Consider the following 22,668-nt stretch of genomic DNA (forward strand, 5'->3'; position numbering starts at 1 on the left):
TAATCTTGCCATGTTTAAGTCCAACTCCAAACATTAATATCATAACATGAGCATAATTTTGTTCTTTTTTTCCCTAAACATTAAAACATTTTAAGTTGTCTCATTTACACATTAAATGTTCTCTTCTTAGGGTTGATTGGGTTCAAAACCAACAGTACAATACATCCATACTCCTGTTTCCTATCTTAATCCTAGGGATCTGTGGAGAACCCAGGGGGAGCCCAGGGGTCTGTTGGTCTCACCGGACATCAGCAGCTACTCTGAGCAAACTTTTATTTCCTGACTTCCTAGTTCAGTGACAGAATTGAGATTAAAGATCTGACTGAACCCTTTCAAAGGGTGGCTCAGTCAAGCATCCAACTCTTGATTTCAGCTCAGGTCATGATCTCAGGGTTGTCAGATTGAGCCCCGCATCAGGTTCCGTGCTCAGCGCAAAGTCTGCTTGAGATTCTCTCCCTCTCTTCCTCTCTTCCTCTCTTCCTCTGCCCCTCCCCCTGTTCTCACACTCTTGCACTAAATAAATAAATAAATAAATAATCTTAAGGAAAAAAAGGAGCCATGGCATCACTGGATTTTTATTGTCCTTGCTTGGTTTTCTCACCAGCCTCTGTGTGTCATTAGTTGTGGGCAAGTATTGGTGGAAAATTTTGTTGGTGAAACAAAGAAAAGAGCTTTTTCTACAAAGCATAGTTGTGTTCAACATCCTCAGGTCAGTGTCACTGATGATTTTTGTGGCACTTTTAAGTTCTGCTTCTTCCGTGCCATTTTCTTTTTCCTTTATCTTCTCGTGGTTATGAGGAAATTGATCTCTGTATTGTGGTTTTTCAGCTAGTCTGTACTTCCTTGAAATCATATTTCAGTAGCTCTTCCCCAAGTTTTGCAAGTTTTTCTCTCATCCATGGTCCTCCATTGTACTTCACATACCTAGGGTTTGCTCCCTGTTCCCAGCCCTTGTAGTGCTGTGGCAGTAAACATGGTTTCCAGTTAGTGTCACCTAAGGTGTGGTGAGAAACTTAATGGTGAATGTGTTCTTCATTCAGCGTAGAAATAATGTCAAAAATTAGATGCAATACCCATGGTGAGTCTGGATATTAGTCATATAGAGTAGGAATTATACCCACTCAGAAGTGGTTTGATGTGGTCACAGATTGATGCTCTACTACGTTTTTGCCTTTAAAAGAGCATGATACGATTTACCTCTTCTTATGCTTTTTTGAGTAACTGAAAGTCAGCAGAATATATTGATATATGGTATTCCTTTACCCATTGCTGTTGAAATCTTGGCTCCTTGAGGATTTGCCAAAGTGTACTGGATAGTCTCAGTACTTCTTAAGAGTACAAGAAACCTCAGTAGTCCTTGAAAGGTCTTCAAATTTGGCTCCATGGCAGAGTCAGTCACCTGCAAAGCTTCATATATATATATATATATATATTCTCTCTTCTCATCTTCCAGAATCAGAATCAGATTTCAAAATCCCTTTAAGAAGCAAATGGTGGGCATTTGCTCAGACCCAGGGCTGAGAGCTCAGGGTGCCTCCCATGACCCACAGTGTCCCCTCGCTCTCCCTGTGACCCTGATGGCTTTAACCCCACAGGACATGTATGCTTGCTAGCTATCCTGGCCTGTTTCCCTCTCACAACCTTACAGCCTGCCTTCCCCTACGGCTCCTCACTCTGCCAGTGAGGTGGTCACAGTGGGCAGGGGCTGGGCGGGTGGGTGCAATAGGGAAGAGCATGAGAGACAGAGTCTGGCCTGTGGTGCTTCAAGAAACAGGTATCAGACCTGTTTCTACCTCACAGTAGAAAATTTAAGCATCTCTTGTGGATAATCTGACCAGTCCAAGAGACCAGAAGAATCCAGGTGACTACAGTGAAGACCCCCTTTGACAAATAAGTAGCTTGGAGGAAGCAAAGTTGCGTGCATTAATTAGACAAAGATAGGAAAGAAAACTTCCAAAAATCATCAGTATTCTCCAAGAGGTATAAGAGTAATGGTATATCTATAAAAGAAGAATGATGGGCTATTTTTAAGAAGAGGCATTTCGTGAACAGAAAGTTGCTTTAGAAATTAAAAATATGATGACGGAAATAAAAATTAACAAAAAAAGGTGGATGATAAAGTTGAAGAAGTATGCCAGAAAATAGAGCATAAAACATGAATCTAAAAATGAAAGTATCAAAAAAAATTAGGGGTCCAGGCCAGGGTATCCAACATCTGAATAATTGGAGAAAATAGACAGGAGGGAATCATTAAAGTAATAATCATTAAACTACACTATTTCCAGCTGTGAATGATGTGAATTTCAAGATTAATAGGGTCCATTAAATGCCCATAACATTTAATGAAAATAGACTGACAAAATTTATTTATTGCAAAATTTCAGAAGACTGGTTTCAAAGAAAAATCCTACAAAAGGAAACGGCTTTACTGCAATGGACCAAAATCACAGCGGCATTAGGTATTTCAACAGCGACACCAGAAGGGAGACAGCAGTGGGGTAGTGGCTTGATGGTTCAGATTTCAGACTATTCTTCTGGGGTGCCTGGCTGGCTCAGTTGGTAGAGCACGTGACTCTTGACCTCAGGATTGTGAGTTCAAGCCCCATTGTGGGTGTAGAGCTTACTTAAAAATAAATAAAATTATTCTCTCAACCTAGTATGCTATACAAAGTATCAAGTAAACGTGAGGGGAAAATAATTATTTTCAGATGTTCAAGGAGTTGAAAATTATGCCCACCCTAGCATCCTTTCTCAGGAAGCTACTCAAGGATGTATTCCACTAGAACTCAGACGTAAACCAAGGCAGAGAAGACAAAGAAACCGGGTAACAGAGGCTAGCCCAGGAGAGAGATGCAAGAGATTTTCAGAACAATGTTGAAAAGAGTCCCAGGATGACAGTTATGCATCAGGTCGGGACAGTAATCCACTGGTCCAATTAGAGTAGGTCAGAAGTTGCCAGGAGAGATTTCCAAGAAGAGGAAGTCGTTAGGTGGAACACCTAACGTGTTTGAGCAGATTTCCAAGATGGGAAAAGAGTTTGGCATTGAATTAGCAGTAACTACAAAGAAAACTAAATGAAGGAAAACAAGCCAGTAAACAAAAGAACTAGGTCATCACTAACACCAGGAAAAACAGATTATTGTGCAGGGGGAAGAAAAGTATTCATAGTAAACCTGATGGCTCAGGTCACAATCGTAATATTTAAACGTTAATGTTGGTATAATTAAAAAAGAAAAACACCTCTTTAAGTGAGCCTGCTGTAACCAAGCAAGCTCCTTCCAGGATTAACCATCCTAGAAAGGGCTTTTTGACTCTTTGTCCAATGTTCTTTTCCCTACACTGCATAATTAATACATAATTAATACATTAAATTACTGTAATTAGCTTATTATTTGACTTTATATGCACTCAGTCACATAGGTTTGTCATCATTTTCATATTGAAGATAATACTTATACCTTCTCTGAGGGTGTGGGAAGTTAAAAAATAGAATGCAGCTTGTTAATGCCTGTGTTTTGGCATCTGAATTGTAGTGCACAGAAGCAGACGGCCCTTATTACCATGTTGGTTTCCATGGGAGGCCACTCACCTAATTATGCACTGGCTTTTCTTCACCTGCTTAGACACAATGCACTTCTCCAGGGTTACATTCAGGATCTGCACTGCAGGTGAAATTATTCTCAAAGAAGTCTGACTATGACATAGTGACAGATGTCCCACGGGTATTTCTATTAGATGTATTAACGTATTTTTTTCATGTGGTGATATTTATTGTCACCTAAATCTATGAATGCAAAATGAAGAGCATAAGAATAATATTTACTAAGTTAACAGCTGTTCATAACGCTGAGCTAGATGTTAATTAAAAAAAAAACAGTTGAGCTAAAATAAGACCTTGTAATGGTTCTCTGTAATTTAAGATGTGAAAACCAGGTGAGGTAAACTATTATGTTGAAAAGAGCATGTTCTCTAATAACTCCAAAGCTCTGTGTTTGCCTAAATAGCTCGTAGATCATTAAATGATTGCAATGTCATAAATACTGAATATTCATTATGTTGAACAGAAGGAAAGCACAGTGATCAAATCCTTTTGCTTCTAAATCTGGCAGTTTCGACTTTTAGTTTCATTATTGGGCAGCAAGACAGTATATGTGAAACATTTATCTTGGATTCTAAAAATGTACATATTTTTATTTACATTTCATATATCCTTGTTTATGGTAATAATATGGGATGTCTTGTCAACTAAAGTTGTTCTTTAGTGTGAATCATCTCAAGCATTACAAAGATGATGTATCATTGAAAAATGAAGGGGGGGAAGAACAACTGGAATGGTACATAACTTGTGATTTCATAACAAAGCATGGAATATTCTACCCTGATTTTATACTATATCCTCAGCAAAACATCTGTTAAAGTTTTATCTTCCTTGATGTATATTCCTTGTAAGTACTGGAATAAACTCATAACAAAAATTGTCAATGTTAACTAAATTTCTAGAATCACTGCTATTTTCTCAGTATGACATTGTGAAATAAATATTCACTATTAACTAATGGTTTGTTTCTTAGCATAATATCAATTTTAGACAAATGGGTAATTTTAGCAGTTAATTGCTTAGAGGGCAATTTAAAATCTCAATCAAAAGACTGAGGACATTGTCCTTGTTATAAATATTTATGATGATTAAAGGTATAGCAACCAATTGCTAGAACATAATTGGTATGTCAGAAACTGGTTAGAATTTTGGGGGGAGGGTAGTTTATTTTTTTCCCCCTTTAAGCCATTCACTCTGAATTTTATTAGGTTTTGGCTACCATAGTTGAGTTGAATGCAGGACTTGTATTCTTCAATTTATAACTCTCAGTGATTTACAGATTGATCATTGAGGTAAAGGAAATGACCATAACAGTCTAAATTTTGTCCTTCTTTTGGTGTTTTATGTGTTCTTTAAAAATTAATAATCATGAGAGACTGAAAATTAAGGTTCATGGAAAAAAGATTAATTGCTGCTGTCTCCAGCTAATATCTAGAAATGTAGACGCGTGAATTTTAATATCATGACGACATTGGATCCTCCTGCGTTTTTCTGTAATGTACCTTCATTTCCATGTTATCCTAATGGCTTTTCTAGAAGATTCCTTGCAAAAATGCATTTGCACTTTTTTAACGCAACTGTTTTGTGGTAACCCAAAATAAGCAAAGTAATTGTGAATACTGTGCCTTAGTCTCTGAAATATCTGAAATCCAACTGGCATAAAGCTGAGTTTCATTTTTGTATTTCAATATCTATATTAATTAAAAAGATAGGATTATTATGCTTGAAAAATCGCTATTTTTCTTTCATAGTCCAGGGAACAAGCAGGTGTATAACAGACAGAATAATGTTATGCCAAATTAAGACTGTCTTATACAGATGGCACGGAGAATTGATTCCTAAATGAGACTTTCTCATGTTTAGATAGAAAATCAGATAACACCTGATTTTCTCCATACTCTGCTTTAGAGCTCTCATTTAGCTGGTAATGATTTCCTACTATGCATTACTGTGAATATATAGAGACTTCTTATTCTGTATTTTGGGAAATATGATTATTTCATGAAGCTATTAAAGAGTGCTTTAGTCTCAGCACCTGTCCAGGTTTCTTTTGAACATTTTTATCCTATTTTTATTGTAACAAAATAATCTTCCATATCTAGAAAGTGGAGGATTAACCATCAAAGAAACAATAAAAGAAAGTGAAACTCCATGTGTTGATTCATATTGTGCTGGACACTCAGAAGGGGTCTCAGTAGTGAATTTCTGGTGAAGATGTGGGGCCGCTTTCGGTTGTTCAAATCATGTCTTTTGTATCTTTGGCATCATCTGCCGATCTGCTTGTCACAATCTGGATCAGACAAAGGAATCAAGGCAGCTAATTAAATGGCAGACTCTTTTTTAGGAGTGCTTTAAAGCCTAGATTGAAAAGAAATCACCCCAAAGATTGATGAAATATGGTCATTGGATGTATGCCATATGATATTTTGTAAGATGGAAGATAATTGTAAAATGAAATTACCCAGCCTGGGGAATACCCAGTGAGAGTACATCCTCCTGGGTGTTAATCTTCAAGCCATTTACCTTGCTTCTCTCTCATTTAAGATGGATCCTGCACTTGACCCCTTTGTTTGTATGTTTTCCAAGACAAACATGAGGACCCAGGAAGGAAATCAGCCTGAGTAATAAAGTTATGTACACACTACCAAGGATTTTTCTGATTTTGGACTAGCCAGTACATCTCGTAGATATTTTGTCATTAATGTATCCATTCCTATTATTTGAGACCTCTCTGAGAGGATATAAAGAGAGGTTTGTTGATCATTATATCCAAATTCAAAGTGTTTCCTGCATTCTGTTTGAAATTTTTCTGTTATAGGTTATACATATGAGCTTTCTCTAAGACCCTTAGACTCAAGATTTATCACCTTTGTCAGTTTTTCAGTGTGCATCTCTCTCTCTCCTTTTTAATTGTGATTTTATTGTGTTTTTATCTGGAAGCCTGTATCTCTCACTCCCCTTCACCCATTTTGCCCAAATCCCCACTCCACTCCCTTCTGGCAACCACTAATTTCCTGTTTATGGGTCTGTTTCTGCTTTTTGTTTGTTTGCTTGTTTGTTTTTAGATTCCACATGTAAGTGGAATCAGATGGTATTTGCCTTTCTCTGACTGACTTATTTCACTTAGCATAATACCCTCTAGGTCCATCCATGTTGTCACAAATGGCAAGATCTCATTTTTTATGGCTGAGTAATATTCCTGTGTGTGTGTGTGTGTGTGTGTGTGCACGCGCGCGCGTGTGCACGCGTGTGCTCCATCTCTTCTTTATCCCTTCATCTATCAGTGGTCCCTTGGGTCGCTTCCATATCCTGGCTACTGTAAATAATGCTGCAGTAAACATAGGGGTGCATATATCTTTTTGAATTATTATTTTCATTTTCTTTGTGTAAATACCCAGTAGTGGAATTATTGGATAATATGATATTTGTATTTTTAATTTTTTGAGGACTCTCCATACTGTTTTCCATAGTGGTTCCATCAATTTGCATTCCCATCAACAGTGCAGAAGGGTTCCTTTTTCTCCAGTTCTCGCCAACATTTGTTACTTCTTGTCTTTTTGATTCTAGTCATTCTGACAGGTGTGAGGTGATATCTCATTGTGGTTTTGATTTGCATTTCCCTTACAACGAATGATGTTGGACATCTTCTCATGTGTTTTTTGACCATCTGGATATTTTCTTTTGAAAAATGTCTATTCAAGTCCTCTGCCAATTTTTTAATTGGGTTGATTGGGGTTTTTTTGGTGGTGTATAAGTTCTATATATATTTTGAATATTAACTCTTAATCAGATATATCATTTGCAAAAATTATCTTTCATTTTAGTAGGTTGCCTTTTTGTTTTGTTGATGCTTTCCTTCGCTGTGCAGAAGGTTTTTATTTTGGTGTGGTCCCAGTAGTTTATTTTTGCTTTTTGTCCTTTGCCTGAGGAGACATGTCTAGAAAAATGTGTCTGTAGCCAATGTCAAAGAAATTACTGCTTGTGTTCTCTTCTAGGAGTTCTGTCATTTCAGGTCTCACATTTAGGCCTTTAATCCATTTTGAGTTTATTTTTGTATATGGTGTAAGGAAGTAGTCCACCTTCATTCTTTTGCAAGTAACTGTCCAGTTTTTCCAGCACCATTTATTGAAGACACTATCTTTTTTCCTTTGTATACTCTTGCCTCTTTTGTCATAGATTAATTGACCATATAAGCATAGGTTTATTTCTGGGCTATCTCTCTCTCTTTTTAAAAAAGTTGTATTAGTCTTGTCAATTGATATTAAGACATTTCATGTTGATTAGTGTCTAAGATGTTACTTAAAGCAGTAAAACCATTTTAAACTTCATTTATTACTTATCATTGTGTGTAAAAAAAGAATGACCCTTTAGTTAGGGGAGAGTAGCATACGTGCACAAATGAAGTTGAGAAAAATTTGTATTTCATGCTATTTCTTTAAAAGAGTTTTATAAAGTGCGTGTCAATCAGGTCAGTTGTGTAATTCTGAACTATATGGACAAAGAGAAACCTGATAACAACAGGTCTTAAGAAGATTACATTATTTGAATTCTTTGAAGCAACTGTTTCAGTTTTTCTCTTGGAAAATAATGTTAGGTAACTATTTAAGGCCAATAGCTTAAGTTTGACCATTTTGTTTCTACTTAGCTAGGGAATATTTCTAATACTAGTTTTAGGCTGTTAACCAACTTTATTAAAGGGAAAATTCTCATCCTCAGTCCTACCAACTTGCTTCATCATATACACAAACCCTCAACTTGGAAACCTACTTACTGTATTAGAGCTTCTTCCAAGGAATGTGACAAAACAAAGATCTGTCTTTCAAACCCCATTTGACTCCCTGTAAGCATCCCAGCTCTGGGTTCCCATGGTTTCAATCTGCTGCTTAAGGTGGGTGTCTCTCTGTACCTTGCTTGGTATCTACCATTGCACTGAGGCCAGAAGAGAGAGGGCAGAGGCCAACTTCCCTGGTATACTCAAAGATCACAGAAACTATGCAAGATCTTTCCCACAAGAGCTTGCCCAAATACCTGACATTCTCATTTTTGGAGTTATTCCTCTCCAGAAAATTATCATCTTTAGGAATAAGATATTAATGTGTAAATATCTCAGAGAATGTAAATTAAATAATTGTTACATTATCTGGAAATGATAAAATGTTATTTATCTCAGGACCTTGAGGGAGTGGAACAAAGAAGAAGAAAATTGAATGGAAGATCTCAAAAAGAATAAAAAGTAGCAAGACAAAGTACCCCTGGAACTCAGATTTTCCAAGAACTACACCTATCTGTAGTACATGGCAAAAACAGTATACATCTAAAACCTGATGGCTGGACATGGATATTTGTGTCTTACCCATCCCAGTAGCACACTTCACACTGTCAAGGATGTCCAAAGTGTGACACGTAAATTATACCATAATATTGAATATCTGGGGTTTTGTTTCTGTCTACCTTACATCTCCATATGACAAGCTAAGCATTCTTTCCAAAAAAATTAACACATGAAACTGCAATGATGGGTTTTGTAAAATAGGAACTGTTTGACATGAATTCTGTACATTGTATTTGCAATTAGGATTTGGTGTTTGCATTAGGTATTTGCACATTTGAAACTCACCTAAATGCAATGAATCATGATGATCATAACTGTGGCCTTTAAAAATTTCAGAAGACCCAATATTGTAATGATACCATTATCTGGTGTATATTGTAAAATATTTTGACATTTCTCAGATATTTTGGGGTCTCAAAGTTTCTAATTATTTTCCATCTCCAGAAAGTTTGATGTCTGGGTAATTTCATGTTTGCACAGCCTATGGGTTTTTAAACAATACAGTGGTAAACAAGGAACAGATTACTTGAAGTATTTATGACCCATGTACAACTTTGGTTTGTTTGCCACTGTCATATTTTCTAGCCTTAGATTCACACCAGGTATAGCTACTTCAATCAAATAGTACATGTACTTTTTAAAAAAAAATCAAATAGTACACAAGCAGTACTCTTAATTACTGGGTGTCAGAGCAAGACAAAAACGGGTTCAGATATTAGTATTACCTCTTACCTGCTGTGTGGTCCTTTGGCCAATTCATTTAATTCCTCTGAGCCGTTGTTTCTTTATCTGTGAAATAGGGGTAATAGCATCTATGTGGCAGAGGTGTTGGGAGGATTAAATTATCTAAAGGAGTGTAAAACACTAGCACAATGTCTGTCATCGTAAGCACTTAGTAAATGGCAGTTATTATAGCTCTTTTATTTGTGAGTCCCTTTCATTTCTCTTATTCAAACAATTATGAAATGATACAGCATTACAAGGTGAATGACTATTAAAGGTATCTAAGACTCAATTAGTCATTTTCAAAATGAGAAATTTAAGATCCAGAGATGTTAAACTTGGCTCCCAGGGGGGAAAAAGTACACTAAATGTCTTTGTAAGAATTGGTTGTATACCAGAAGGCATGGGGTCCATTGCTAATAGCTCTAGTAAGCCTCCTGTAAGCCCTGAGAGACTCTAGACATTGCTTAAGAAAGCTGACCCATGAAAATCCATATGATGTTCCTGTGCTTAGTCTCATATGAAGTGGAACCACACGTATTAAATAATTCATGCATTTCAGACTTTTCATAGAACCCAGTGACTCCGAACACTGATCACACATCTATAGACTTTGAAAGGGAGGGGAATATAAATCTTGTTGTTTACTGCAAGTGCCAATAATTCAAGTAATAAAACATATTGAGTCCAGCAATGTGTGCCTTTTACCCACTTAAAAATTTTTGATAAAAGGCCTTACCTTGATTTTTTTTTTTTTACCTACTTAAAACCTAGGAAGTTTCATAAGGGAATAGATAAAAGTATTAAAGGCTATCCCCAAGAAGTATATAGCATGGCACTGAGAATAGGAGCTGTTTCCTGCCAGGGATGACAAGACAACTGGGCTATAGATAGATCTGCTGCTGGCAAAAATGTTCCTGTTCATCAGATCATTGCTATTTAAGGCATTTTCCCATTGGGGTTTGTACTGCAGAAAGTGAACATATTCAAACTAGAGTATAAATCCTCAGTGATTATATTTAAGAATTTGGAGGAATCTCCTTTTATAAAGTTGAAGAGACTATCCTGAGGTGACAACGTAGTTTTAGGAAGATCTTACGGCTACTATAGTAGAAAGATGGAAAGAGAGTTTCACATCTGTTGATAATACTTATCAACTTCAGTACCTAAAGCCATGTTATTAATTTCTGAGAGGATTTTAAATAGCAAAACCAAATTCAGGAACCATATACTCACTACATAATATACTAATTGAGACTTTTACAAACTTGGGTTCACTTAGTAAAAGCACTTTCATTATATCGTGTATATATCTGTGTTCATCCATGCATTTTTCAAGCATCAACCACATTTAAGATGATGAGGTATAATGGGAAGTTCACAAGTGCTATGTGATGGATGAATGACTTACTGAGGAAGTTTCTTGTGCATTTAGAGCTTAGTTCTCTTATTTAAAAGAAAAGAAAAAGTACAGGATGATTGATGGAAAGGATGAAATGATACATGTAAGAGTACTCAGAACAGCTTTTAAATTAGAGTAAACCTTCAGTTGGCATCAGTCCCCACTCTTTTCAGTTGCTGAGATTCCATCAATATGTACCAAGTTTTATTAGCAAATACCAAAGATGATCTGTACTTCTTTTCTGTGCATGTGACCCCTCTTTGGTGGTCCTTCTTGTCCTCACACGGTCCCTCTGGTTTTCAAAAAGATCAAGTGTGGGTTATTGTGTGGTGATTTATACAGCCAAGTGGAGTGGCTTTCCCAAAATTTATATGGGAAAGTTAGGTATTTGCCTGCTTATCTAACAGAAGAGATTCCCAAGACATGAGTTCTCAACACATTTCCAAAGACTATTCCATTCTGTTTAACTTAGCATGTCCACTGCTTTCTTACAGCCTCCCCCAACTAGCAGTGCATATTCTGTTAAGCACATTAAAATATTATTGCCAAAACACCAGCTTTTCTAATGTGTTTAGTGAAGTGTGCTGTTGTCCCCTGCCACCATTACTGTTATGATGATGAGTTGGTAGGTTTCTAGTTTTATACATTGTGTTTTCATTTATTTGGGTTTATCTTCTTAACTTATCTTGTGACCTGCTTGCTTGGTCACTTCAATATTTTTCCTCAGGGTAGTAAGAGGTCTGGCATACAACACATCATTTCACCTTGTGCATCTAGTGACTGTTCAATTTGATTTCCTATTAAAATTTTATGTGTGATGAGTGACCAGATTGCTATGATTTATCCCTTCCACAGGCTGCTCTTCATCTTATGGCAGGATCCGTTCTGTTTTTTTTTTTTTTTTTTTTTTCAATTTTAGTTGGAGCCTCCATCCTCTGTGCCTCCAGTACACACAGTTTGTGTTGCTGTTACAGCGCAGACTTCTCGAAGTGGTAGCCATCTGCTTGTGTGTCTCTCATACCCAGTGAACTGTGAGCTTCTGGAGTCCAGGGACTCTATCTAATACCTTATTTATCTTTGCATCCCTCGTGCAGACAGCACCTGGCATGGCACATGGTTGGTACTTAATATCCCGAGTGAATTTATTCTATGGAGATTTGTTCTGACTTACCTTTGTGCATTGCTCAAAGGGCTAAAAGTTGTTTGGGGGCTGGCACCATGTTTGGGGCTGTATTCGTCATGTCTGGGCCTTGTTTGTCACATACACAATTGTAATTGGAGTGTGTAGTTGCCTCCTTCCCTGACACCAATTTTCTTAATCTCCTTTAATATGATACCCTCTTTGAATAGCTTCTGCATTAGCATGAGGATTATATATTTTCAATAATTAGTAAAGCTATTAAAAGAAGAGCGCTTTGGGACTGCCTGATTTACCCACTTCTACCCTTAGTGTTTGGAAAATCCCATGGCATTGTTTCCTCTCTGTTATTTTTGTATCTGCTTCATCCAGATGTCTCTAAATTCAGCCCAGTAATCACATTACTGGTATAGGAGTGTCAACTGTGTGTCCGGGTTAGGGAGATGGCCAGGGCACGCCACCTGTGAGAGGCAGGATGATACATATGTGGTAGACGTATGCAGAGGCTGCCCCTGGAGCACAGCGGGGAGCACCTCACGCACACCTGTGGAGGGAGTGAAGGCCTGGGGAGGTGGTCACAGTAGGCTCCAGGGAAGAGTGGTTCTTGAGGTGAGACCTAAGAAATAACCTGAAGAATCACAGGTAACAAGGGGAGGAGGCTTTTTTTGTCAGAAAAGAGGCAAGAATAAAGGTAAAGGCTTGAAGAGCACTATGCTCAGAGCATGGGGGTGGGTGAGATTGCGTGAAGTCAGGGAGCATGAGGTGATGAAGCCTGAGCCCAGAAGGCTGTGGTATTATATGCCCAGACTTGATCCTGTCAGTTGGAGGAAGCAGCTTCTATATCAACATTTTGTCCACTTGTGTTGATTTCTGGCCAAGATTCCTATAGTGAGGTAGATGGTCAAGACCGTGGACTTTGGAATCGAACTGCCTGGGTTCGAGTCCTGGCTCTGCCACTTAATTGCTGTACAACTTGGTGAAATTTTGTGCTTCATTTCCTCATTGTGAATACAGAGATTAAATGGGGCTGCATTCTGATACACCCACAGAATGGCAGTTGGCACTTGCTGTCCCTGAAACTAAAACTCATAACTCTCTGGTAGGCCCCAAAGGTCAGTTAGCTCCTTGCAGAAGGCTAGACTTTCTTTTTAAAATCAGTTTATTTTTTGAAATCGAGTTTGTTATGTGGTCTGCTTTTGCCTTTTGTTTTTAAGCTTTTGAAAACACAAAGTAGCTTTACTGGTTCACTTTCTCCCTTCTAAACTAGAGAAATATGGATTTTCTTAGAAATTGTAAGCTTTAGGCTTCAGGATGGAGGGGGTATTAGGAGTAAAGAATGAAGCTGGATGGTGGCAATGGTGTTGTCTTTCCATCTGCCACCCAGAAAGGATCAAGAGGAGGAGTCTAGAGAGATGTTAGCTTCCTGAGGTTCTTGAGCCACTAATTTAATCTAGGCTAACATAGAACAGACTTTTCCTTTCTGATGCTTAGATTCTGGAAATAATGACCCCAGGCCTTCACTAATCCGTAGCATGGCATCACATACAAAGATTTTGAAATGAATTTATCTTACTGTGATTTCAAGGTATCCACCCTGTAAAAAGTTTACCTGGCTTTTATAGCCCCCCATTCGTCGGAAAATATCCCAGAAATGCTAGCTTCAGTGCCCTCAAGGAGTTCCCAATCTCTTCCATTTAGATATTCTGGAATCCTTATATCATCAGTCTTTGACAACTGACTCATTTCAAATTTCCCTGAAACTGCTTTTTGTCACTAGCTAATTATATAGACTAGAATACCGATGGCAGTTAAAACATCTGTTTTTATTTTTGTTTTAAAAAAAAAGATTGATTTCTAGGGGCACCTGGGTGGCTCAATCCATTAAATGTCTCTCTTCGGCTCAGGTCATGATCTCAGGGTCCTGGGATCCAGCCCCACATCAGCTCCCTGCTCAGTGGCGAGTCTGCTTCTCCTTCTTCCTCTCACTCTGTGGTATCTCTCGCTCTCATTCTCTTGCAAATAAATAAAATCTTTTTTAAAAACCTAAAAGATTAATTTCTAAAAACTGACATTATTAGGATTATTTTGTGAAGTAAATTGTTTTAAAATAGTTCCTTTTTCAGGACACCTGGGTGGCTCAGTCAGACTCTTGGTTTCAGCTCAGGTCTCCATCTCAGGGTTGTGAGTTCAAGCCCCGCATTGGGATCCGTGCTGGGCATGGAGCCTACTTAAAAATAAAAAAATAAAATAAAGTAAAATAACATAGCTCCTTTTTCATAAACAGGATACTGGAAACCCTTGCAAATCACATTGTTATGATCAAAATAGAAATATTTGATATGATCCAATATGAAACTAAACACATAAGGCCATCGGTCACTTCCTAAAATTATTTCTTACAAAAGTATTGCTCTTAAATTCTTGGTTTCTCTATTTTGTGTTTCCTTTCGGATGGGTCTGCTTTGGAATCAGTGAAGGTGCATGTCTGTCTTTAGGCAATAGCCTAATCTCTATGGCCATATGGGCAAAAGCAGTATAATTACAATGTAGTATTAATTGGGCCATGTGACTGTTTTGTTTTAATTATTGAAATCATCTTATCTTTCCATTCCTTAAAGCATGTTAATGGGTGAATCACTGGATAACATGTTTATGTCATTTCTATGGAATTAAATATGTGCACATTTACATAAACTTGGTAAAAAAATTCTGCTTCCCTTGATAATGTTGCAGATAGTTTTTTTTTTCTGTGTCTCAAGCATCACTAGAAGCCTGAGGAAATCAGATATTATAAAGAATTGATTCTTTACATTCTGCCTAATTTATAGAGTGCAGATTGAATTATAGATTTCTGGCTGAGGAGGGTGTCACCCTGGGTTGACGTAATAAGTTGGTAGAAAATTTTAGATTTACTTATTAACAAACCAGGGATTTCCATACCTTTAATGCACGTTCTTTTTAAATGATTTGGGTAGGAAATTTAGTGATGGGTACCCATTTTTACCAAATACAAGTGTTTGGCAACTGTATGTAGAAACTGGCATTTATCTGTGTTCAGATTTTAACTTTTGTCTCCCTATTTTTTCAGTTGTTTTTATTTCAGTTGCTGCGAGGGCTGTCTTACATCCACCAGCGTTATATTTTGCACAGAGACCTGAAACCACAGAACCTTCTGATCAGTGACACGGGGGAGTTAAAGCTGGCAGATTTCGGTAGGAAAGCAGTTAATTACCAGTCTATTTTGTCACACTGTGAGAATGCCAGGCAGATGGTGACACTGCATTTGTTGAGGTTTGCTTCTTCTATCATTGTAGATCATAGGTAACATTTTTTTGAGGCTTGAAGGAAATTTTTTTTTTTAATGATCAGCATCATGCTTCGTGGATTTATTAAAAATTCACACTGCTTGTTAGAGTCTTGAATAATCATAGGCACAAATCAGGTGTCATATATTTCTAAAGGAAAAGTCAGTCCAATCTTGAGCATGAAATATGTTGAAAGAAATCTAAATTTTTTCACCTTTTACTAATAATGCAAAATGTCAAACCTATTCCAAAGTGGAAGGATAGTGGAAGGAACCCTCATTACCCATCACCCAGCTTCCACAATGATCAATCTATTGTCAGACTTGAAGAAACCTGAATTTGGACTTTAGGGGGGCATCACAAAATATATTCCACAGTACATATTGCCCTGCGGTTTTAATAACTTAGAAATCTAGGGCTGGGGTTAAGTTTTCCAGAAATGACTGTTTCAAGACTTCTCAATAACTTTACAAAAGTAGACGCTGATTCCGATTTAAAAGTTGTGGTTTTCAGTCATTGTAAGTCATCCCTTCCTTAAATTTTTGAGGTTGGCCTCTTCCAGCTTAGAAGCTTTGCTCCAGACTCTGTTTTGACTCCACAAAGGGGAGCAAAATTGTATCCTTGCTGCTAGCTCTCCTCCCCTCATCAAGTGTGCCAGTCCTCCTTTGCCCGGGCTCTGTCCTAGCAGAAAGGGTGCTGAGTTGATTCCCAGCACCAGGGGATGCTGGTGGCAGCATGATATGTTGATATTGCATTGCCTCAGTTATTTTTGAATACATATTCTGTTTAGAAATTTGTCCCATTAAGAGTGGAATAGAAATGTTACCCTTGGGACATAAACATGCCTGAGGTTGAGATACAGGTTTTTGATGAAATATGATTATCTTTTCCCACCCCACCTTCCGATAAATAAAAGAGCAAGAAATGTCTGTTTCCTATTCCAGGGTTAGGAGACTGCTCAGTACCTTTGGAATGAATCTACTCTGTTGGGTTTTAAATATTTTTTCCTTCTAAAATTGAAATAGAACAAAAGTTAGCATAACGAGTGATATATTGCAAAAGTGTCATTTGTTCTCATCTTGCTGGTAGAAATGATGAAACTCTGTGTGTGTGTGTGGTTTATTGCCAGATTTTAGCATCAAAATAATACAAGGTGGCCAGACATAAAGTCTTTCTATAACAGAGTAGAAAATAATGGGAGAGTAGGTGGGTGGAGGAGAGATTTGTGGTTCCTCAAATATAGGGTTATTGGATTTGCTGTGAACATATTTTGTGGTTTGTCAGTTATCGGTAAATTAATAAGGCTTCATAGTGATTTTCTTCTGATGTTTTAATATACTGTGAGATATATGTTGGAGTAAGTAATTGCATTGAACATTTAATTCTATTGAACGCGGTTTTCTTGTGCATTTGTAAAATACATTTTACAAAGTTGATTTTGTTTATATGATCAAGGGTATAATGAGATTATATGTAAGTGCTTACTGGGGATTATTTGTTAATTTTATGGCAATGTTTTTATTATAATTGTCAGGTAAGTTCATCTTAAAAGATTCTTTTGGATCTTTAAAACTGACATTTTATAGTATCAGATTCAAAAATAGATTGAAATGCAGTTTTAAACAACTTAGGAAGTGTTTTAGAAAATTAGAAAATTGAGAGATACTCAGAGCAAACATTCACATTTTCCTTCTTTTCCACATTTCCACATTTTCCTGGTACCTTTACTCTCCTCCTCCAGGCTCTTCTTTTTCAAAACATTTTCTTTTGTAAACAGTTTTCACCCCTAAATAATATGCCATGCACATTCTCTCTTGTTGTTAAATGTGAAAAAAATCATTTCTAACAGCTTAGATTTTTCCTTTCATAGCCCAAACCTCGTCCTTTATTCAGTTCCTTACCAATGACCATTTAAGTGCTTGCTGCATTTCCCTCTCGGGGGCAGTCCTGCGCTGAAAGGCCTTGTCGGGGAAGCTGTGGGGGTCCACTTGCTGTGTCCGTATTCTAAAGCCTCTGATTCCTTGCACCAGACCGTTCTGCAGAAAGGTGTGCCACGCACCTCCCCCCTCAGCATCACGGATTGAGTCTCCTTGCCTGGAACACACCCTTGGCATGCGTCCTGTGCATGAAGTATAATAAGCGAGACTCATCCACCAACTGACAATTTCCCCCCAATTAATTGTGCATTATTTTTGTCTTTTAATTTAAGACATGCAATTAACTGTGATTTACTGCACTTGGGCACATGTTTATGTCTGAGCTGAAGGAAGCACAGTAGAAGCTGTGGAGAAGCTAGACAGTCAAAATGGGATGGTTCCAGGCAGCAGAACAATGAGAAACACCAGCTCTTAATTCAGACTTTGATGTATAAAGAGCTTTAGAAGCAGTTCTTTTGTCCTTTTTTTTTTTTCTTGTGTGAAAATTGATTAAAAGAGACAAATGAAATCTGTCTGAGTACAGGTCCCATGGTGTGAGTGTTACTGTTTTATTAGAAAAACTACTTGGGGAGTGAGGGGGGAACACTGAAATTTATTGAATTTATTCTGAGTGCCAAACACTTAGAAATTCTTGTTTCACTGTCTCTTCAATCTAGTAAGGTATATTAACCCATGTTTTTGAAAGAGACCTGAGTTCAGAGAGGCTTGACCGCACAGGTAACTGGTTGCAAAGCTGGAATTCTTCAGTCGCTCTTGCAGTGCACTGAAATGATTGTGTTCATTGGTTTATCTGTTTAGTTTTTTATTCCAGAACTTGATTGTAAGTTCTGTGAGGGCAGGGACTCAGCTTGTCTTTCTCACTCTTGTCTGTGCTGTGTCTAGAACCATGCTTAGCACATAGTAGGCATTCAGGAGATACTGGTTGAATGAATTAAAAATATGTATGACTAAATTGAGTATTAGTGTAAAGACCCACTGAGGCTCTTGGGTGGTTCACTGGGTTAAGCATCTGCCATCGGCTCAGATCATCGGCTGATCTCAGGGTCCTGGGTTCCAGCCCTGCATCTGGCTCCCTGCTCAGCGGGGAGTCTGCTTCTCCCCCTCCCTCTGCCTCTCTCCCTGCTCATGCTCGTGCTCGCTCTCTCTCTTTCTCAAATAAATAAGTAAAATCTTTAAAAAAAAAAAAGACTAAGACCCACCCGAATTTACTAATTTCTCCTTCTTTGCTTTGGTAAACCAGCAGTTAACAAACTAATTTTCCCTTCATCAGTGCTACCTTGGCTGGATATAGTCAAAAGCTAAGAACTTGCTAGTGTTGGAGCCTCAGGATTGCTTTGAAGCTTAGGCCCTACATACCTGCTTAGTATTTACTATGTATGTGACCTTGGGCTGCAGAAATACAGGTCACTGAGTGAATGTAAACGCACACAGAAGGTGTCTATGATTTGCAGTTCCTACTCTGCTGGCCTTAGATGATCATCTCATTACATTGTTGTTTTGGGCAAAATGTGTTGAACATTGAGTTAAGAGAGCTGGCTCTGTCTATAACTAGCTTGTGACTTTCACGAAGTCATTTATCCTTTCGGATCCTTAGGCTCCTCCACCGAAAAATAGGAGCATCGGACAGGTACTTTCCAAGATCCTTTTCAGTGCTGTTTTTTTTTTTTTTTATGTTGTACGTTTATGAAACTATTAATTTATTTTCTAATGACCAGATATTTGCTGGTAATTAAAAATTGGTCCATTGAATCTTGAATCAGTACTATACCATCCCTCCCTGGAATCTGATTTTTTTTATTTTATCTTCTGGAAATTCAAACAGAGGAGAGCCACAGTTTTATAATAAGCACTGGGATCACATTAAAAGAAAATTATTGAAGTATGACAAGTAAATGCATAAATAAATTCACTGAGAAATTAATGTTCATTTGCAGTATAATAGTATGAAACTTAAGGATATATTTCCATGTAAATGAGATTAAAACAAAATAGATGAGTCTATAGACTTTCCTGCAATCCCTATAAGACAAGGATGGTGTCATCCACATTTCCCTGCTATTCTCCCACTGTTTTAAAGGGTCACGCCTAACTCTATGGAAAGACAGCTGGGCCGAATTTGGCCCTGAAGAAATGAGACAGTGAGAAGTCCGTAATGTAAGCACGTAAGCTTTTGGCTTATGTATGTATTTTATATATATATAAATTTTTATTTATTTATTTATTTTTTACTGACTTTCCTAATGCAGGAACGTTGTTAAACAGATCTGTGGTTTTAATCAAGGAAAATTGGATGGGTCTCTTTCCCACCAGAGGTCTAAAATATTACCTTCCTAATGTTGGCAGTTTCCTCCTCCAGGCTGTTCCCTGTTCCTCGTCTTGATTTAAGGAAGGAAATTATTGTAAATCACATTTTAGATTAATTTGCAGAGCACACCAGAGAAGGAACTCTACTGAGGCCGTGGCGAGCCCGGGGTTTGTTGGTAATGTGCCTCTCCGAATTCGCATGGGGAATAGTGGAAGACAGAAGGAAATCAGCTGCTTTCAGATGTAGAGTCGAGTCTGTCAGTTTGATAAATGGAAAGCGTCTGAATAAATGCCTGTTGGTTCCCAAAGTATAGACCTTTAACTATTTTTTTATCATTAGCATATAAAATTCACCATGGAAGCCATAGTTACAAATTCAAGGTTAGATATAACTTAGTCCATTTGTTTGGTCTGTAGGATTCATTTTAACTCTATGTTTCGGAATATATTTTCTATAAACAGAATTAACTATATTTTCCAGTGAGGTGTCACTCTGCTTTTATAAGGCTTTCTTTCTCAGCAGTTTAACACATGAGCAGTTCTAATGCAAAGTTCAGACAGTTGTTTTCATATACATCTGAAAACTGAAGAATATTTTTAGAGCAATTGCTGCAATATGAACCAAAGAAAGATCTATTTTTTCCCTAATTTTTCTAGACTTCATTAAAACTCCAAATTAAAATGTACATATCTGAAAATTTATCAAAGAGATTATCAAGATTACATGTTAGAAATAATTTTGATCGACATGTGAACTAGACAGTTATTTTAAAGATGTGGTAACTCTTTTGAAAAGGAATGTTGATACTTAAAATCATCTTGTCTCTCATCATAGCATCATCACTTAGCTTCATTATTTAAATCTTGCTTAATATCCCATTCATGCCTTCGAAAGTTTTCTCACATTCAAGGGGGATGGATGATGATGACAATGATGATAACATTATATTGTTTTTCTGTTTTGTCTTATCACAAAGTAACTTCTCCCAGGTATGCGAAGATGCTACATATATGAGAGATTTTGTTCTCCTTTTAAATAGACTTTATGTTTTAGAGTGGCTTTAGATGCATAGTAAAATTGAGCAGAAAGTATACAGAATTTGCATGTACTCCCTGCCCCCACACATGCATTTAATTATCAACATCCCCCACCAGAATGGTACATTTGTGACCATTGGTGAACCTCTACTGACATGTCAGTATCACCCAGAGTCTATGGTTTACATTAGGTTCACTCATGGTGTTGTACATTCTTTGGGTTTTGACAAATTATAATGATGTATCTGCCATTATAGTATCATACAGAAGAGTTTCACTGCCCTAAAAATCCTCTAAAAAACTCATCTATATGGGTTTTTTAAAAGCTGTAAATGGAAACCAAGAAGAAAATATATGAATTGCGACTCATATGCATATTCTACTCTGTCTATGAGAAACCTCTGTGTTCAGTCACCATAAAGCAGATTGAAGCAATGTGGATGGGAGTTGATTGCTAAGAATGGCAGCTTCCAACTCCATGGAAATGAGGAAATTCAAAAGAGTGTTAGTTCGGTTTTAGCCATATCATGCATGTGAGGTAATGAGACATTTTAAAATGCAGAACAGACTGCTACAAATAGGGCTGATCATCTCATTCTCCACTATGGATGGGAACCTTCTGGGCAAAGGGATTTCAGTATGCAAAATTATTATTTGTTTGTTTGTTTTTGTTTTTTGACTATACAATATGAGGGCAGAATTGTTGGCAGTAAATCAAATAAGTGATGCAGGATCTGAGTTGAAATATACTGATGTGTTTTTAGAAAAAAGTCTGCATGTGGGTTGACTGCAGCGCTGTTGGCGGTAATGACCAGGGTGGGGGAATTGTAGGTGATGTTAGCAAGAATGACAGTGAAACAAAAGAAGACAGTGTGAAACAAACCTCAGAATCATGAACGCTCACAGGCTACTCAGGACAACAGTGCTTACACTTGAACATGAGTTTTGTTAACATATAGGTCGTGTAAAAGGTTGCTTAGAGTTTAACAATTCACTGATGTCCCTTAATTCACAGATCTTCCTCTGTCTCTTGCTTCCCTTCTAAGAAGCCACGTTTTTAAAATGCAGCCCAAGCCAGACTCCGCTGAAACATACGTCAACAGGCCTGATTTATACTAGAATCTTGGTCATAGTGAGTCATGTAGTCTGAGGCATATGTTTTCTAACATTTTTACTGGGAACTAGAGAAACTGGCTACCGTGGAAAATCTGACATATATTGTAAATTCTGAAAGCTAGACACGCTTAAAAAATTTGTGATTTTGATGGTTTTTTCCCTCATTTTAATACTATCAGTTCAATATAGTTTGCTTTTCCTCTTCTGTTTTCTAAGGTTTTTAAAATGCCATATGGGTTGGTTTATTTACTTTTGGAGTAGTGCGTATTTATTTTAATATTAAAAATTTTCTCACCTTGAATGATTTCTTCTGTTACAGTAGATCAACACTGGAAGCTAGGACTTTTCTTTTCACATGTTAATAAAAGAAAGTACTGGGGGAACGCCTGGGGGGCTCAGTGGGTTAAGTGGCTGCCTTCGGATCAGTTCATGATTTCAGGGCCCTGGGATCAAGTCCCACATTAGGGTCCCTGCTTCTCCCTCTGCCTGCCATTCCCCTTGCTTATGCTCTCTCTCTCTCTCTCTCACTCTCTCAAATAAATAAATAAATAAAATCTTTAAAAAAAAGTATTGGAAAATTAAAAAGTACCAAAAAAATTGAGAACTAATGATCTGTGTTACTTAGAAATTTTAGATACATGTCTGAAAAACAGTCTATTTTATCACATACTATAAAAATAAACTTGATGTGTATAATCAAGCTTACAGATCTAAAATAATACAACTTTTTGCAAAAATTCAAAACTTAAAAATGGAACACCTCTCAGTTAAATAT

At 37.3% G+C, this 22,668-nt stretch overlaps 1 protein-coding gene across 2 annotated transcripts in view; it reads left to right on the forward strand.

Moving 5' to 3' along the window:
- The window catches only part of CDK14 (cyclin dependent kinase 14), a 465,190-nt gene that overhangs the window by 261,764 nt on the left and 180,758 nt on the right, over window positions 1-22,668 (forward strand). For both annotated transcript variants that reach the window (XM_028120572.2, XM_028120582.2), the window contains one exon: window positions 15,282-15,405. In XM_028120572.2, the coding sequence (XP_027976373.2) occupies window positions 15,282-15,405 (124 nt within the window). The remainder of the gene's footprint in view (window positions 1-15,281; window positions 15,406-22,668) is intronic.

The sequence above is a fragment of the Eumetopias jubatus genome, unplaced genomic scaffold (assembly GCF_037043125.1).
Source record: "Eumetopias jubatus isolate StellerSeaLion01/CBP00866 unplaced genomic scaffold, mEumJub1_p1.0 scaffold_14, whole genome shotgun sequence".
Classification (NCBI taxonomy): domain Eukaryota; kingdom Metazoa; phylum Chordata; class Mammalia; order Carnivora; family Otariidae; genus Eumetopias; species Eumetopias jubatus.